Consider the following 22,008-nt stretch of genomic DNA (forward strand, 5'->3'; position numbering starts at 1 on the left):
AGGTGAGACAGAGGTGAGACAGGTGAGACAGGTGTAACAGAGGTGAGACAGGTGTAACAGAGGTGAGACAGGTCTAACAGAGGTGTAACAGAGGTGAGACAGGTGTAACAGAGGTGAGACAGGTGGAACAGAGGTGAGACAGGTCTAACAGAGGTGTAACAGAGGTGTAACAGAGGTGAGACAGGTGAGACAGAGGTGAGACAGGTCTAACAGAGGTGTAACAGAGGTGAGACAGGTGAGACAGAGGTGAGACAGGTGAGACAGAGGTGTAACAGAGGTGAGACAGGTGAGACAGGTGAGACAGAGGTGAGACAGGTGAGACAGAGGTGTAACAGAGGTGAGACAGGTGAGACAGAGGTGAGACAGGTGAGACAGAGGTGTAACAGGTGAGACAGAGGTGTAACAGAGGTGAGACAGGTGTAACAGAGGTGTAACAGAGGTGTAACAGAGGTGAGACAGGTCTAACAGAGGTGTAACAGAGGTGAGACAGGTGAGACAGAGGTGTAACAGAGGTGAGACAGGTCTAACAGAGGTGTAACAGAGGTGAGACAGGTGTAACAGAGGTGAGACAGGTCTAACAGAGGTGTAACAGAGGTCTAACAGAGGTGTAACAGAGGTGAGACAGGTGTAACAGAGGTGAGACAGGTGTAACAGAGGTGTAACAGAGGTGAGACAGGTGTAACAGAGGTGAGACAGGTGTAACAGAGGTGAGACAGGTCTAACAGAGGTGTAACAGAGGTGAGACAGGTGTAACAGAGGTGAGACAGGTGTAACAGAGGTGAGACAGGTCTAACAGAGGTGTAACAGAGGTGAGACAGGTGAGACAGAGGTGAGACAGGTGTAACAGAGGTGAGACAGGTGTAACAGAGGTGAGACAGGTGGAACAGAGGTGAGACAGGTCTAACAGAGGTGTAACAGAGGTGAGACAGGTGAGACAGAGGTGAGACAGGTGTAACAGAGGTGAGACAGGTCTAACAGATGTGTAACACAGGTGTAACAGAGGTGAGACAGGTGAGACAGAGGTGTAACAGAGGTGAGACAGGTGAGACAGAGGTGTAACAGAGGTGAGACAGGTGAGACAGAGGTGAGACAGGTGAGACAGAGGTGTAACAGAGGTGAGACAGGTGAGACAGAGGTGAGACAGGTGAGACAGAGGTGTAACAGGTGAGACAGAGGTGTAACAGAGGTGAGACAGGTGAGACAGAGGTGAGACAGGTGAGACAGAGGTGTAACAGAGGTGAGACAGGTGTAACAGAGGTGTAACAGAGGTGTAACAGAGGCGAGACAGGTGTAACAGAGGTGAGACAGGTCTAACAGAGGTGTAACAGAGGTCTAACAGAGGTGTAACAGATGTGAGACAGGTGTAACAGAGGTGAGACAGGTGTAACAGAGGTGTAACAGAGGTGTAACAGAGGTGAGACAGATGAGACAGAGGTGAGACAGGTGAGACAGAGGTGAGACAGGTGAGACAGGTGAGACAGGTGTGTCCTAGTAAATCACGTTTGTAACACAGGTGTGAAAGACAGATGTGTACCAGTGAGACAGGTATGGCCAAGTCAGGTATGTGAGACAGGTGTGTCTGAAGCCAATCACCTTGTACTTTGAGCGTGAGCTGTCTCTGCTCCAGTTGACTGTGGGTGGAGCCTGTACAGGTGTAGACACCTGAGTCATCTGACCTCAACTGGCCAATCACAAGGGTGCCGTCCGCATGCTGTGCATGTCTACATAGCAACAACCAATCACATTTACGCCCGGGGCAGAAACAACCAATCACATTTACACACGGGGCAGAAACAACCAATCACAGTCACATTTATGGCAAGAGAGTTGTACTTATCCAAACAGTAATAAGACAAGGCATAAGAAAACATCGCCCTCTACATTTTCATAAAATGGGCATTTTCTCTTTAGATTCTGGCTTAGAGTAGAAAGGGAAGAGATGTCTTGCTGTGGGCCACATTGAGATGTGTAGTGCAACACTAACTGACTAAAGCAACTGACCGAATGTAGTTTAACACGGACCTAAAACATAAAGCTACAAAATGGTTGACTAGAACAAGCTGAGCCACAGTTTAGAGAGTTGGCACAACTTTTAGAATGTTCAATATATTGTTCTAAATTCTAGACATTCAGTGACATATCATTGTTTAAATATTCTCCATGTCATGTTAATGGGGGAGATAATATGTCTGTTATAGAATGTTGCAGTGTCATGTTAATGGGGGAGATAATATGTCTGTTATAGAATGTTGCAGTGTCATGTTAATGGGGGAGATAATATGTCTGTTATAGAATGTTGCAGTGTCATGTTAATGGGGGAGATAATATGTCTGTTATAGAATGTTGTAGTGTCATGTTAATGGGGGAGATAATATGTCTGTTATAGAATGTTGAAGTGTCATGTTAATGGGGGAGATAATATGGCTGTTATAGAATGTTGTAGTGTCATGTTAATGGGGGAGATAATATGTCTGTTATAGAATGTTGCAGTGTCATGTTAATGGGGAGATAATATGTCTGTTATAGAATGTTGCAGTGTCATGTTAATGTCATGTTAATGGGGGAGATAATATGTCTGTTATAGAATGTTGTAGTGTCATGTTAATGGGGAGATAATATGTCTGTTATAGAATGTTGAAGTGTCATGTTAATGGGGAGATAATATGTCTGTTATAGAATGTTGAAGTGTCATGTTAATGGGGAGATAATATGTCTGTTATAGAATGTTGCAGTGTCATGTTAATGGGGGAGATAATATGTCTGTTATAGAATGTTGCAGTGTCATGTTAATGGGGGAGATAATATGTCTGTTATAGAATGTTGCAGTGTCATGTTAATGGGGGAGATAATATGTCTGTTATAGAATGTTGCAGTGTCATGTTAATGGGGAGATAATATGTCTGTTATAGAATGTTGCAGTGTCATGTTAATGGGGAGATAATATGTCTGTTATAGAATGTTGCAGTGTCATGTTAATGGGGAGATAATATGTCTGTTATAGAATGTTGCAGTGTCATGTTAATGGGGGAGATAATATGTCTGTTATAGAATGTTGCAGTGTCATGTTAATGGGGGAGATAATATGTCTGTTATAGAATGTTGCAGTGTCATGTTAATGGGGGAGATAATATGTCTGTTATAGAATGTTGAAGTGTCATGTTAATGGGGGAGATAATATGTCTGTTATAGAATGTTGTAGTGTCATGTTAATGGGGGAGATAATATGTCTGTTATAGAATGTTGCAGTGTCATGTTAATGGGGGAGATAATATGTCTGTTATAGAATGTTGCAGTGTCATGTTAATGGGGGAGATAATATGTCTGTTATAGAATGTTGCAGTGTCATGTTAATGGGGAGATAATATGTCTGTTATAGAATGTTGTCTGTTATAGAATGTTGCAGTGTCATGTTAATGGGGGAGATAATATGTCTGTTATAGAATGTTGCAGTGTCATGTTAATGGGGGAGATAATATGTCTGTTATAGAATGTTGCAGTGTCATGTTAATGGGGGAGATAATATGTCTGTTATAGAATGTTGCAGTGTCATGTTAATGGGGGAGATAATATGTCTGTTATAGAATGTTGTAGTGTCATGTTAACAGGGAGATAATATGTCTGTTATAGAATGTTGAAGTGTCATGTTAATGGGGGAGATAATATGGCTGTTATAGAATGTTGCAGTGTTATGTTAATGGGGGAGATAATATGTCTGTTATAGAATGTTGCAGTGTCATGTTAATGGGGGAGATAATATGTCTGTTATAGAATGTTGTAGTGTCATGTTAATGGGGGAGATAATATGGCTGTTATAGAATGTTGTAGTGTCATGTTAATGGGGGAGATAATATGTCTGTTATAGAATGTTGCAGTGTCATGTTAATGGGGGAGATAATATGTCTGTTATAGAATGTTGCAGTGTCATGTTAATGGGGAGATAATATGTCTGTTATAGTATGTTGCAGTGTCATGTTAATGGGGGAGATAATATGTCTGTTATAGAATGTTGCAGTGTCATGTTAATGGGGAGATAATATGTCTGTTATAGAATGTTGCAGTGTCATGTTAATGGGGAGATAATATGTCTGTTATAGAATGTTGAGTGTCATGTTAATGGGGAGATAATATGTCTGTTATAGAATGTTGTAGTGTCATGTTAATGGGGGAGATAATATGTCTGTTATAGAATGTTGTAGTGTCATGTTAATGGGGGAGATAATATGTCTGTTATAGAATGTTGTAGTGTCATGTTAATGGGGGAGATAATATGTCTGTTATAGAATGTTGTAGTGTCATGTTAATGGGGGAGATAATATGGCTGTTATAGAATGTTGTAGTGTCATGTTAATAAGGAGATAATATGTCTGTTATAGAATGTTGTAGTGTCATGTTAATGGGGGAGATAATATGTCTGTTATAGAATGTTGTAGTGTCATGTTAATGGGGGAGATAATATGTCTGTTATAGAATGTTGTAGTGTCATGTTAATGGGGGAGATAATATGGCTGTTATAGAATGTTGTAGTGTCATGTTAATGGGGAGATAATATGTCTGTTATAGAATGTTGCAGTGTCATGTTAATGGGGGAGATAATAGGTCTGTTATAGAATGTTGCAGTGTTATGTTAATGGGGGAGATAATATGTCTGTTATAGAATGTTGCAGTGTTATGTTAATGGGGGAGATAATATGTCTGTTATAGAATGTTGTAGTGTTATGTTAATGGGGGAGATAATATGTCTGTTATAGAATGTTGTAGTGTCATGTTAATGGGGGAGATAATATGTCTGTTATAGAATGTTGTAGTGTTATGTTAATGGGGGAGATAATATGTCTGTTATAGAATGTTGTAGTGTCATGTTAATGGGGGAGATAATATGTCTGTTATAGAATGTTGTAGTGTCATGTTAAAATGCATCAGATTATAGAAACCTTAAATGTCCCAGCTCTCTAAATCAAATTAAATGTATATATATATATATATATATATATAGCACATTTCAGACATGAATGCAATGAACTTCAGAGAAGAAAACAAACAATAAAAACTGAATGGAAAAGCAAAGCTAAAAAGGTCTTAAATATCTCTGAATAAAAAGGTATTAAGATCTATTTGAAATATCTCTGAATAAAAAGGTCTTAAATATCTCTGAATAAAATGGTATTAAGAACTGGGGGTTTTGCAGGACTAACACTGTTACCTGAGAGAGTTGAGTGTCTGTCCTTCTCTGGTCCACTGGAGGCTGACCGAAGAGAGCGCTGACGGTGGGAGGACCTTACAGGCTAGTCTGACCGTCTGTCCTGCTTTCCCCTCCACAGACGACGAACCTGATCGGTCTATACTGAACCTGAACCATCATACACAGAGAGGAGGGGTTGGTGGGTGGGACTATGTAGAGAGGAGGAGGGGTTGGTGGGTGGGACTATGTGGAGAGGAGGGGTTGGTGGGTGGGACTATGTGGAGAGGAGGAGGGGTTGGTGGGTGGGACTATGTGGAGAGGAGGGGTTGTAGATGGGACTATGTAGAGAGGAGGGGTTGGTGGATGGGACTATGTGGAGAGGAGGGGTTGTGGATGGGACTATGTGGAGAGGAGGAGGGGTTGGTGGGTGGGACTATGTGGAGAGGAGGAGGGGTTGGTGGGTGGGACTATGTGGAGAGGAGGAGTTGGTGGATGGGACTATGTAGAGAGGAGGGGTTGGTGGATGGGACTATGTGGAGAGGAGGAGTTGGTGGATGGGACTATGTAGAGAGGAGGGGTTGGTGGATGGGACTATGTGGAGAGGAGGGGTTGGTGGATGGGACTATGTGTAGAGGAAGGGTTGGTGGGTGGGACTATGTAGAGAGGAGGGGTTGTGGATGGGACTATGTAGAGAGGAGGGGTTGTGGATGGGACTATGTGTAGAGGAGGGGTTGGTGGGTGGGACTATGTAGAGAGGAGGGGTTGTGGATGAGACTATGTAGAGAGGAGGGGTTGTGGATGGGACTATGTGTAGAGGAGGGGTTGGTGGATGGGACTATGTAGAGAGGAGGGGTTGTGGATGGGACTATGTGTAGAGGAGGGGTTGGTGGGTGGGACTATGTAGAGAGGAGGGGTTGTGGATGGGACCATGTGTAGAGGAGGGGTTGGTGGGTGGGACTATGTAGAGAGGAGGGGTTGTGGATGGGACTATGTGTAGAGGAGGGGTTGGTGGATGGGACTATGTAGAGAGGAGGGGTTGGTGGATGGGACTATGTAGAGAGGAGGGGTTGTGGATGGGACTATGTAGAGAGGAGGGGTTGTAGATGGGACTATGTGTAGAGGAGGGGTTGGTGGATGGGACTATGTAGAGAGGAGGGGTTGTAGATGGGACTATGTGTAGAGGAGGGGTTGGTGGGTGGGACTATGTAGAGAGGAGGGGTTGTGGATGGGACTATGTGTAGAGGAGGGGTTGGTGGGTGGGACTATGTAGAGAGGAGGGGTTGGTGGATGAGGTGAGGGCTGTGTGTGTGACTCCTACTTGGGTGAGGGCTGTGTGTGTGTGACTCATACTTGGGTGAGGGCTGTGTGTGTGTGACTCATACTTGGGTGAGGGCTGTGTGTGATTCATACTTGGGTGAGGGCTGTGTGTGTGACTCATACTTGGGTGAGGGCTGTGTGTGTGACTCATACTCGGGTGAGGGCTGTGTGTGTGACTCATACTTGGGTGAGGGCTGTGTGTGTGTGACTCCTACTTGGGTGAGGGCTGTGTGTGTGTGTCTCCTACTTGGGTGAGGGCTGTGTGTGGCTCATACTTGGGTGAGGGCTGTGTGTGACTCATACTTGGGTGAGGGCTGTGTGTGTGTGACTCCTACTTGGGTGAGGGCTGGCGATGAGGGACTGACGGCAGTATAACTCCTGTCCTGTCTGCTCCATCTTGGGGGAGGCTTCCTGTCGTGTCCTGTACCGCCTGGGATCCTCTGGTGTTCTCTGTCAAACACACAGTGATTTGGCTCAACGTTCCCACAAGGTAAAACAAACACACAGTGATTTGGCTCAACGTCCCCACAAGGTAAAACAAACACACAGTGATTTGGCTCAAGGTTCCCACAAGGTAAAACAAACACACAGTGATTTGGCTCAAGGTCCCCACAAGGTAAAACAAACACACAGTGATTTGGCTCAAGGTTCCCACAAGGTAAAACAAACACACAGTGATTTGGCTCAAGGTTCCCACAAGATAAAACAAACACACAGACAGACGTGTCTCTACATACCTGAGACAGACAGGTACACGTAGCGGTGATCTCTCTCACGGTCACGCGTTGCCACACAGAGCAACCAACCAGAGTCAGCCTTAGTTAGAGGACCAACTAACAGGGAACCATTAGGCTGCGGATGATGCCTGGGGGGAAGGATTTGACAGTTGCACACACTTAAAATATCCAGCACATTAGTGTATATAGAATACGCCCAGAACACAGGAAATATTATTTAAGCACTAAGACCTGGGAGGGTGTGGTATATAGCTAACGCTAACGGCTGTTCATTCTCACAATGCAATGCGCAGGTCCATGGACACAGCCCTTAGCCGTGGTATATTGGTCATATACCACAAACCCCCGAGGTGCCTTATTGCTGTTATAAACTGGTTACCAACATAATTAGAGCAGTAAAAATACTGCTATGGCTTTCAGCCAATCAGCATTCAGGGCTCGAACCACCCAGTTTATAATACAGTAAACTGAACAACATTTTAAAACGCAACACGCAACATTTTTCAAAGATTTTACTGAGTTACAGTTCATATCAGGAAATCAGTCAATTTAAATAAATTCATTAGTTTCACACCCTGATCTGGTTCACCTGTCCTCGTTATTGTCTCCACCCCCTCCAGGTGTCGCTTATTATCCCCAGTGTATTTATCCCTGTGTTTCCTGTCTCTCTGTGCCAGTGTATTTATCCCTGTGTTTCCTGTTTCTCTGTACCAGTGTATTTATCCCTGTGTTTCCTGTCTGTGCCAGTGTCCCTGTGTTTCTGTTTTTCTGTACCAGTGTATTTATCCCTGTGTTTCCTGTCTCTCTGTACCAGTGTATTTATCCCTGTGTTTCCTGTTTTTATCCTGTGTTTCTGTCTCTCTGTACCAGTGTATTTATCCCTGTGTTTCCTGTCTCTCTGTGCCAGTGTATTTATCCCTGTGTTTCCTGTTTCTCTGTACCAGTGTATTTATCCCTGTGTTTCCTGTCTCTCTGTGCCAGTGTATTTATCCCTGTGTTTCCTGTTTTTCTGTACCAGTGTATTTATCCCTGTGTTTCCTGTCTCTCTGTACCAGTGTATTTATCCCTGTGTTTCCTGTCTCTCTGTATTTATCCCTGTGTTTTTCTCTCTGTACCAGTGTCCCTGTGTCTGTACCAGTGTATTTATCCCTGTCTCTCTGTACCAGTTTTATCCCTGTGTTTCCTGTCTCTCTGTACCAGTGTATTTATCCCTGTGTTTCCTGTCTCTCTGTACCAGTGTATTTATCCCTGTGTTTCCTGTCTCTCTGTACCAGTGTATTTATCCCTGTGTTTCCTGTCTCTCTGTACCAGTGTATTTATCCCTGTGTTTCCTGTCTCTCTGTACCAGTGTATTTATCCAGTGTCTCTCTGTACCAGTTTTTATCCATGTGTTTCCTGTCTCTCTGTACCAGTGTATTTATCCCTGTGTTTCCTGTCTCTCTGTACCAGTGTATTTATCCATGTGTTTCCTGTCTCTCTGTACCAGTCTATTTATCCCTGTGTTTCCTGTCTCTCCGCACCAGTGTATTTATCCCTGTGTTTCCTGTCTCTCTGTCCCAGTGTATTTATCCCTGTCTCTCTGTGTTTCCTGTCTCTCTGTGCCAGTGTATTTATCCCTGTGTTTCCTGTCTCTCTGTGTGTTTCCTCTCTGTAGTGTATTTATCCCTGTCTCTCTGTGTTTTTATCCCTGTGTTTCCTGTCTCTGTACCAGTGTATTTATCCCTGTGTTTCCTGTCTCTCTGTACTGTATTTATCCAGTGTTTCCTGTCTCTCTGTACCATTGTATTTATCCCTGTGTTTCCTGTCTCTGTACCAGTGTATTTATCCCTGTGTTTCCTGTCTCTCTGTACCAGTGTATTTATCCCTGTGTTTCCTGTCTCTCTGTACCAGTGTATTTATCCCTGTGTTTCCTGTCTCTCTGTACCAGTGTATTTATCCCTGTGTTTCCTGTCTCTCTGTACCAGTGTATTTATCCCTGTGTTTCCTGTCTCTCTGTGCCAGTTTGTCTTGTTTGCCAAGTCAACCAGTGTTTTTCCTTGCTCCTATTCATCCCAGTCTATGTTTGTTTCTAGTCCTCCTGGTTTTGACCTTTGTCTGTCCTGACTCTGAACCCATCTACCTGACCACTCTGCCTGTTCTGACAACCAAGCCTGCCTGACCACTCTGCCTGTTCTGACAACCAAGCCTGCCTGACCACTCTGCCTGTTCTGAACCCATCTACCTGACCACTCTCGCCTGTTCTGACAACCAGCCTGCCTGACCATTCTGCCTGTTCTGACAACCAGCCTGCCTGACCATTCTGCCTGTTCTGACAACCAGCCTGCCTGACCATTCTGCCTGTTCTGACAACCAGCCTGCCTGACCAACTCTCGCCTGTCCCGACCTGCCTTTCCCTCCTCCCTTTGAGATGACAAATATCGGAGCGCAACCATCTGCCTCCTGTGTCTGCATTTGGGTCTTGTGCCCTTATAACTAGGCCCTAATCTATGAATACAGATATGCATCTGTTGGTCACAGACACAGTTGATGTCTGAAGTTTACATACACTCAGGTTGGAGTCATTAAACCTAGTTTTTCAACCACTCCACATATTTCTTGTTAACCTCTTACCTCTACTTGGGACGCTTGCGTCCCAACTAGAGCTCTGGAAATGCAAATGCGCTACGCTAAATGCTAATAGTATTAGTTAAAACTCAAAAGTTCATTAAAATACACATGCAGGGTATCAAATTAAAGCTACACTCGTTGTGAATCCAGGCAACAAGTCAGATTTTTAAAATGCTTTTCGGCGACAGCATGAGAAGCTATTATCTGATAGCATGCACCAATACACTACAACAGAAAAGCACAGCAGGGGACGTAAACAAAATAGTTAGCATTTCGGCGTTACACAAACCGCACAATAAAATAGAAAACAGTCATTACCTTTCACCATCTTCTTTGTTGGCACTCCTAGATGTCCCATAAACACTATTGGGTCTTTATTTCGATTAAATCGGGCCATATAAAGCCAAGATATCGTTATATGTAGACTGTGTGATAAACGAAAAAACAGCGATTTCACAACGTAACGTCATTTTTTAAAATTGAAAAAGTAGACGATAAACTTTCACAAAACACTTCGAAATACGTTTGTAATGCTACTTTAGGTATTAGTAAACGTTAATAAGCGATAAAAATCATCCGTAGGCGATGTAAATATCATTAGCTGTCGTCTTGGAAAAAATTTCAGGAGAGAGCTCTTCCGGAATGATCTGGGCGGAGACCGGAGGTAAGTCGTGCCCCTCTTTCGGTTCAACCAAGAATCAAAGATGATTCAATTCACAAGACTCTAGACAACATGGGGATGCTGTGGGAGTTGAATGCTCGGTCTTATCTAATTCGGCTCACTGTTAACAATTGCTGGAAGTGGCGCAAGGATATTTATTTCCATTTTCTGTGATCAGGTTTTCCTGCGCTTTCCGATGTAACGCACGTTATGTAATAGCCACAGTCGTGATTTAACCAGTTTTAAAAACGTCCGAGGGTTTCCTATCCACACATTCTAACCATATGAACGTACTATATTCCTGGCATGAGTAGCAGGGCGCTGAAATGTTGCGCGATTTTTAACAAAATGTTCAAAAAAGTAGAGGGTAGGAGCAACAGGTTAACAAACTATAGCTTTGTCAAGTCGGTTAGGACATCTACTTTGTGCATGTAAACTATGTAAACTAGTTTTAATGATGCCAACCTGAGTGTATGTAAACTAGTTTTAATGACTCCAACCTAAGTGTATGTAAACTAGTTTTAATGACTCCAACCTAAGTGTATGTAAACTAGTTTTAATGACTCCAACCTAAGTGTATGTAAACTAGTTTTAATGACTCCAACCTGAGTGTATGTAAACTAGTTTTAATGACTCCAACCTAAGTGAATGTAAACTAGTTGTAATGACTCCAACCTAAGTGAATGTAAACTAGTTTTAATGACTCCAACCTGAGTGTATGTAAACTAGTTGTAATGACTCCAACCTAAGTGAATGTAAACTAGTTGTAATGACTCCAACCTAAGTGAATGTAAACTAGTTTTAATGACTCCAACCTAAGTGTATGTAAACTAGTTTTAATGACTCCAACCTGAGTGTATGTAAACTAGTTTTAATGACTCCAACCTAAGTGAATGTAAACTAGTTGTAATGACTCCATCCTGAGTGTATGTCAACTATTTTTAATGACTCCAACCTAAGTGTATGTAAACTAGTTTTAATGACTCCAACCTAAGTGTTTTAATGACTCCAACCTAAGTGTAAAACTAGTTTTAATGACTCCAACCTGAGTGTATGTAAACTAGTTTTAATGACTCCAACCTAAGTGAATGTAAACTAGTTTTAATGACTCCATCCTGAGTGTATGTCAACTATTTTTAATGACTCCAACCTAAGTGAATGTAAACTAGTTTTAATGACTCCAACCTAAGTGTATGTAAACTAGTTTTAATGACTCCAACCTAAGTGAATGTAAACTAGTTTTAATGACTCCAACCTGAGTGTATGTAAACTAGTTTTAATGACTCCAACCTAAGTGTATGTAAACTAGTTTTAATGACTCCAACCTGAGTGTATGTAAACTAGTTTTAATGACTCCAACCTGAGTGTATGTAAACTAGTTTTAATGACTCCAACCTAAGTGAATGTAAACTAGTTGTAATGACTCCAACCTAAGTGAATGTAAACTAGTTTTAATGACTCCAACCTGAGTGTATGTAAACTAGTTGTAATGACTCCAACCTAAGTGAATGTAAACTAGTTGTAATGACTCCAACCTAAGTGAATGTAAACTAGTTTTAATGACTCCAACCTAAGTGTATGTAAACTAGTTTTAATGACTCCAACCTGAGTGTATGTAAACTAGTTTTAATGACTCCAACCTAAGTGTATGTAAACTAGTTTTAATGACTCCAACCTGAGTGTATGTAAACTAGTTTTAATGACCCCAACCTGAGTGTATGTAAACTAGTTTTAATGACTCCAACCTGAGTGTATGTAAACTAGTTTTAATGACTCCAACCTGAGTGTATGTAAACTAGTTTTAATGACTCCAACCTGAGTGTATGTAAACTAGTTTTAATGACTCCAACCTAAGTGTATGTAAACTAGTTTTAATGACTCCAACCTGAGTGTATGTAAACTAGTTTTAATGACTCCAACCTGAGTGTATGTAAACTAGTTTTAATGACTCCAACCTGAGTGTTTGTAAACTAGTTTTAATGACTCCAACCTGAGTGTATGTAAACTGGTTTTAATGACTCCAACCGGCTGACATACGGCTCGGCTGACATAGGGCTCGGCTGACATACGGCTCGCTACCTTCAACGGCTGTAAGTTGCTAAGAGCGTCTGCTAAATGATTAACATGTCAAAAATGTAGTGTGCTCACCTAAAAGTAGTGAGAGGGACTCCATCCTTCCTCCACTCCACTATGATGGTGGAGGACGGAGCTGGAGAGACTCTGCAGGGTAACACCACCGTCTGTCCCACCAGAGCCTCCACCGTGGTCGGGTCAGTCTGGTCGATCTTCACCCCCCCTGGCTGGGTCAGGCTGGAGGAAGGGGTTGGGGGTTTGAGAAGGACATGAGGGAGAGAGGACAGTGGAAAGACATGGAAAGAAAGAGAGAGGGAAAGAGAAAAGGAGAGAGGGAAAGAGAGAGGGAAAGAGAAAAGGAGAGAGGGAAAGAGAGAGGGAAAGAGAAAAGGAGAGAGGGAAAGAGGAAGGGAGAGAGAGAGGGAAAGAGAGAGGGAAAGAGAAAGGGAGAGAGAGAGGGAAAGAGAGAGGGAAAGAGAGGGAAAGAGAGAGGGGAAAGAGGAAAGAGAGGGAAAGAGAGAGGAAAAGAGAAAAGGAGGAGAGAGGGAAGAGAAAGAAAAGGAAAAGGAGAGGGAAAGAGAAAAGGAGAGAGGGAAAGAGAGAGGGAAAGAGAAAAGGAGAGAGGGAAAGAAAAAAGGAGAGAGGCAAAGAGAAAGGGAGGGAAAGAGAAAAGGAGAGAGGGAAAGAGAAAAGGAGAGAGGAAAAGAGAGAGGGAAAGAGAAAAGGAGAGAGGGAAAGAGAAAAGGAGAGAGAGAGGGAAAGAGAAAAGGAGAGAGGAAAAGAGAAAAGGAGAGAGGGAAAGAGGAAATGAGAGAGAAAAGAGGAAAGGAGAGAGAAAAGAGGAAAGGAGAGAGAAAAGAGGAAAGTCACTTTATGCTGATTATTTTAGCATAGAGCTTGACAGCATAGAGCTAGACAACATAGAGCTAGACAGCATAGAGCTAGACAACATAGAGCTAGACAGCATAGAGCTAGACAACATAGACCTAGACAGCATAGAGCTAGACAGCAAAGAGCTAGACAGCATAGAGCGAGACAACATAGAGCTAGACAGCATAGAGCTAGACAACATAGAGCTAGACAGCATAGAGCTAGACAACATAGACCTAGACAGCACAGAGCTAGACAGCATAGAGCTAGCATAGAGCTAGGCAACATAGAACTAGAGGGCATGGAGCTAAACAACATAGAGCTTGATAGTATAGAGCTAGATAGCATAGAAATGGAAATGTGACATTCTATTTCTATTGGAGATAGAGGAGTCTAGAAGAGGCATCTAGAGGAGGAGTCTAGAGGAGGAGTCTAGAGGAGGAGTCTAGAGGAAGAGTGTAGAGGAGGCGTCTAGAGGAGGAGTCTAGAGCAGAGGAGGCACATGGAACAGGAACATACCACCACACGATGAGACCACACCTCCACACCACCATACGATGAGACCACACCTCCACACCACCATACGATGAGACCACACCTCCACACCACCACACGATGAGACCACACCACCATACGATGAGACCACACCACCATACGATGAGACCACACCACCACACCACCATACGATGAGACCACACCACCACACCACCATACGATGAGACCACACCACCATACGATGAGACCACACCACCACACCACCATACGATGAGACCACACCACCATACGATGAGACCACACCACCACACCACCACCACACGAGACCACACCACCATGATGAGACCACACCACCATACGATGAGACCACACACCATCCCACACCACCAGACCACACCATGAGAGACCACACCACCATACGATGAGACCACACCACCACGATGAGACCACACCACCATACGATGAGACCACACCACCACACCACCATGAGACCACACCACCATACGATGAGACCACACCACCACACCACACACACCATGAGACCACACCACCATACGATGAGACCACACCACCACACCACCATACGATGAGACCACACATACGATGAGACCACACCACCATACCACCATACGATGAGACCACACCACCACACGATGAGACCACACCACCATACGATGAGACCACACCACCATACGATGAGACCACACCACCACACCACCATACACCATACGATGAGACCACACCACCACACCACCATACGATGAGACCACACCACCACCATACGATGAGACCACACCACCACACACCACCACCACCATACGATGAGACCACACCACCACCATACCACACCACCATACGACCACACCACACACCATACGATGAGACCACACCACCATACGATGAGACCACACCACCATGAGACCACACCACCATACGATGAGACCACACCACCATACGATGAGACCACACCACCATACGATGAGACCACACCACCACACCACCATACGATGAGACCACACCACCACACCACCATACGATGAGACCACACCACCACACGATGAGACCACACCACCATACGATGAGACCACACCACCACACCACCAGACCACAGACCACACCACCATACGATGAGACCACACCACCACCACACGATGAGACCACACCACCATACGATGAGACCACACCACCATACGATGAGACCACACCACCATACCACCATACGATGAGACCACATCACCACCCACCATACGATGAGACCACACCACCATACGATGAGACCACACCACCACACCACCATATGATGAGACCACACCACCACACCACCATACGATGAGACCACACCACCATACGATGAGACCACACCACCACACCACCATATGATAAGACCACACCACCACACACCACCATACGATGAGACCACACCACCATACGATGAGACCACACCACCACACCACCATATGATGAGACCACACCACCACACCACCAGACCACACCACCACACCACCACCATACGATGAGACCACACACCACACCACCACCATACGATGAGACCACACCACCATACGATGAGACCACACCACCACACACCACCATACGATGAGACCACACCACCATACGATGAGACCACACCACCATACGATGAGACCACACCACCACACGATGAGACCACACCACCACACCACCATACGACCATACGATGAGACCACACCACCACACCCACCATACGATGAGACCACACCACCATACGATGAGACCACACCACCACACCACCATACGATGAGACCACACCACCATACGATGAGACCACACCACCATACGATGAGACCACACCACCATACGATGAGACCACACCACCATACGATGAGACCACACCACCACACCACCATACGATGAGACCACACCACCATACGATGAGACCACACCACCATACCACCATACGATGAGACCATACGATGAGACCACACCACCATACGATGAGACCACACCACCATACGATGAGACCACACCACCACACGACGAGACCACACCACCATACGATGAGACCACACCACCATACGATGAGACCACACCACCACACCACCATACGATGAGACCACACCACAACACCACCATACGATGAGACCACACCACCATACGATGAGACCACACCACCGATGAGACCACACCACCACACCACCATACGATGAGACCACACCACCACACCACCACCACGATGAGACCACACCACCACACCACCATACGATGAGACCACACCACCATACACCACACCACCATACCACCATACGATGAGACCACACCACCACACCACCATACGATGAGACCACACCACCATACGATGAGACCACTGAGACCACACCACCATACCCACACCAACATACGATGAGACCACACCACCACACCACCATACGATGAGACCACACCACCATACGATGAGACCACACCACCACACCACCATACGATGAGACCACACCACCACACCACCATACGATGAGACCACACCACCACCACCCACCATACGATGAGACCACACCACCATACGATGAGACCACACCACCATACCACCATACGATGAGACCACACCACCATACGATGAGACCACACCACCATACCCACACCACCACCATACGATGAGACCACACCACCATACGATGAGACCCCCACCCCCACACCACCATACGATGAGACCACACCACCCACCATACAATGAGACCACACCACCATACGATGAGACCACACCACCACCACCATGAGACCACACCACCATACGATGAGACCCACACCACCATACGATGAGACCACCACCACAGACCACACCACCATACGATGAGACCACACCACCATACGATGAGACCACACCACCATACGATGAGACCACACCACCATACGATGAGACCACACCACCATACGATGAGACCACACCACCATACGATGAGACCACACCACCACCACCATACGACCACACCACCACACGATGAGACCACACCACCACACCACCATACGATGAGACCACACCACCATACGATGAGACCACACCACCACACGATGAGACCACACCACCACACCACCATACGATGAGACCACACCACCATACGACCATACGATGAGACCACCACCATACGAGACCACACCACCATACGATGAGACCACACCACCATACGATGAGACCACACCACCATACCACCATACGATGAGACCACATCACCACACCACCATACGATGAGACCACACCACCATACGATGAGACCACACCACCACACCACCATATGATGAGACCACACCACCACACCACCATACGATGAGACCACACCACCATACGATGAGACCACACCACCACACCACCATATGATGAGACCACACCACCACACCACCATACGATGAGACCACACCACCATACGATGAGACCACACCACCACACCACCATACGATGAGACCACTCCACCATACAATGAGACCACACCACCATACGATGAGACCACACCACCATATGATGAGACCACACCACCACACCACCATACGATGAGACCACCACCCACACCATACGATGAGACCACACCACCATACGATGAGACCACACCACCACACCACCACCACACCACCATACGATGAGACCACAGACCACACCACCATACGATGAGACCACACCACCATACGATGAGACCACACCACCACACCATGAGACCACACCACCACACCACCATACGATGAGACCACACCACCATACGATGAGACCACACCACCATACCACCATGAGAGACCACACCACCACACCACCATACCATACGATGAGACCACACCACCATACGATGAGACCACACCACCACACCACCATACGACCACACCACCATACGATGAGACCACACCACCATACGATGAGACCACACCACCACACCACCATACGATGAGACCACACCACAACACCACCCATACGATGAGACCACACCACCATACGATGAGACCACACCACCATACGATGAGACCACACCACCACACCACCATACGATGAGACCACACCACCATACGATGAGACCACACCACCACACCACCATACGATGAGACCACACCACCACACCACCATACGATGAGACCACACCACCACACCACCATACGACGAGACCACACCACCATACGATGAGACCACACCACCATACCACCATACGATGAGACCACACCTCCACACCACCATACGATGAGACCACACCACCATACGATGAGACCACACCACCACACCACCATACGATGAGACCACACCACCATACGATGAGACCACACCCCCACACCACCATACGATGAGACCACACCACCATACCACCATACAATGAGACCACACCACCATACGATGAGACCACACCACCATACGATGAGACCACACCACCATACGATGAGAGATCACACCACCACACCACCATACGATGAGACCACACCACCACCATACGATGAGACCACACCACCATACGATGAGACCACACCACCATACGATGAGACCACACCACCATACGATGAGACCACACCACCATACGATGAGACCACACCACCACCATACGATGAGACCACACCACCACACCACCATACGATGAGAACACACCACCATACGATGAGACCACACCACCACACGATGAGACCACACCACCACACCACCACCACCATATGAGACCACACCACCATACGATGAGACCACACCACCATACGATGAGACCACACCACCATACGATGAGACCACACCACACCCACCATACGATGAGACCACACCACCATACCACCATACGATGAGACCACATCACCACACCACCATACGATGAGACCACACCACCATACGATGAGACCACACCACCACACCACCATACGATGAGACCACACCACCACACCACCACCATACGATGAGACCACACCACCATACGATGAGACCACACCACCACACCACCATATGATGAGACCACACCACCACACCACCATACGATGAGACCACACCACCATACGATGAGACCACACCACCACACCACCATACGATGAGACCACACCACCATACGATGAGACCACACCACCATACGATGAGACCACACCACCATACGATGAGACCACACCTCCATACAATGATGACCACACCACCACACCACCATACATACGATGAGACCACACCACCATATGATGAGACCACAGCACCACACCACCATACGATGAGACCACACCACCATACGATGAGACCACACCACCATACGATGAGACCACACCACCACACCACCATACGATGAGACCACACCACCATACGATGAGACCACACCACCATACGATGAGACCACACACCATACGATGAGACCACACCACCATACGATGAGACCACACCACCACACCACCATACGATGAGACCACACCACCATACGATGAGACCACACCACCATACCACCATACGATGAGACCACACCACCACACCACCATACGATGAGACCACACCACCATACGATGAGACCACACCACCACACGATGAGACCACACCACCATACGATGAGACCACACCACCATACGATGAGACCACACCACCACCCACACCACCATACGATGAGACCACACCACAACACCACCATACGATGAGACCACACCACCATACGATGAGACCACACCACATACGATGAGACCACACCACCACACCACCATACGATGAGACCACACCACCATACGATGAGACCACACCACCACACCACCATACGATGAGACCACACCACCACACCACCATACGACGAGACCACACCACCATACCACCATGAGACCACACCACCATACCACCACCATACGATGAGACCACACCTCCACACCACCATACGATGAGACCACACCACCATACGATGAGACCACACCACCACACCACCATACGATGAGACCACACCACCATACGATGAGACCACACCACCACACCACCACATACGATGAGACCACACCACCATACCACCATACAATGAGACCACACCACCATACCCACACCACCACCACACCACCACACGATGAGACCACACCACCATACGATGAGACCACACCACCATACCACCATGAGATCACACCACCACACCACCACCATACGATGAGACCACACCACCATACGATGAGACCACACCACCATACGATGAGACCACACCACCATACGATGAGACCACACCACCATACGATGAGACCACACCACCACACGATGAGACCACACCACCATACCACCATACGATGAGACCACACCACCATACGACAGACCACACCACCATACGATGAGACCACACCACCATACGATGAGACCACACCCACCACCATACCACCATACGATGAGACCACACCACACCACCATCACCACACCACCATACGATGAGACCACACCACCATACCACCATACGATGAGACCACACCACCACACCACCATATGATGAGACCACACCACCACACCACCATACGATGAGACCACACCACCATACGATGAGACCACACCACCACACCACCATATGATGAGACCACACCACCACACCACCATACGATGAGACCACACCACACCACCATACGATGAGACCACACCACCACACCACCATACGATGAGACCACACCACCATACGATGAGACCACACCACCATACGATGAGACCACACCACCACACGATGAGACCACACCACCATACGATGAGACCACACCACCATACGATGAGACCACACCACCACACCACCATACGATGAGACCACACCACCATACGATGAGACCACACCACCATACGATGAGACCACACCACCATACGATGAGACCACACCACCATACCACCATACGATGAGACCACATCACCACACCACCATACGATGAGACCACACCACCATACGATGAGACCACACCACCACACCACCATACGATGAGACCACACCACCACCACCACCATACGATGAGACCACACCACCATACGATGAGACCACACCACCACACCACCATATGATGAGACCACACCACCACACCACCATACGATGAGACCACACCACCATACGATGAGACCACACCACCACACCACCACGATGAGACCACACCACCATACGATGAGACCACACCACCATACGATGAGACCACACCACCATCCATGAGACCACACCACCATGACCACCATGAGACCACACCACCACACCACCATACGATGAGACCACACCACCATACGATGAGACCACAGCACCACACCACCATACGATGAGACCACACCACCATACGATGAGACCACACCACCATACACCATACGATGAGACCACACCACCACACCACCATACGATGAGACCACACCACCATACCACCATACGATGAGACCACACCACCACACCACCATACGATGAGACCACACCACCATATGAGACACACCACCATACGATGAGACCACACCACCATACGATGAGACCACACCACCACACATGAGACCACACCACCATACGATGAGACCACACCACCATACGATGAGACCACACCACCACACCACCATACGATGAGACCACACCACAACACCAACATACGATGAGACCACACCACCACATACGATGAGACCACACCAACATACGATGAGACCACACCACCACACCACCATACGATGAGACCACACCACCATACGATGAGACCACACCACCATACGATGAGACCACACCACCACACCACCATACGATGAGACCACACCACCACACCACCATACGATGAGACCACACCACCATACCCACACCCACCCACCATACGATGAGACCACACCACCATACGATGAGACCACACCACCACACCACCATACGATGAGACCACACCACCATACGATGAGACCACACCACCATACGAGACCACACCACCACACCACCATACGATGAGACCACACCACCATACGATGAGACCACACCACCACCACACCACCATACGATGAGACCACACCACCATACCACCACACCACCATATGAGACCACACCACACCACCATACGATGAGACCACACCACCATACGATGAGACCACACCACCACACCACCATACGATGAGACCACACCACCATACGATGAGACCACACCACCACACCACCATACGATGAGACCACACCACCATACCACCA

At 46.9% G+C, this 22,008-nt stretch overlaps 1 protein-coding gene across 1 annotated transcript in view; it reads right to left on the reverse strand.

Moving 5' to 3' along the window:
- The window catches only part of LOC115114927 (papilin-like), a 78,089-nt gene that overhangs the window by 3,274 nt on the left and 52,807 nt on the right, over positions 1–22,008 (reverse strand). Inside the window, exons 19-23 of the mRNA XM_065003385.1 lie at positions 12,650–12,811; positions 7,234–7,361; positions 6,832–6,946; positions 5,201–5,347; positions 1,594–1,721 (exon numbers count right to left, since the gene is read on the reverse strand). Of these exons, the coding sequence (XP_064859457.1) occupies positions 1,594–1,721; positions 5,201–5,347; positions 6,832–6,946; positions 7,234–7,361; positions 12,650–12,811 (680 nt within the window). The remainder of the gene's footprint in view (positions 1–1,593; positions 1,722–5,200; positions 5,348–6,831; positions 6,947–7,233; positions 7,362–12,649; positions 12,812–22,008) is intronic.

This window comes from Oncorhynchus nerka, linkage group LG18 (genome assembly GCF_034236695.1).
Source record: "Oncorhynchus nerka isolate Pitt River linkage group LG18, Oner_Uvic_2.0, whole genome shotgun sequence".
Classification (NCBI taxonomy): domain Eukaryota; kingdom Metazoa; phylum Chordata; class Actinopteri; order Salmoniformes; family Salmonidae; genus Oncorhynchus; species Oncorhynchus nerka.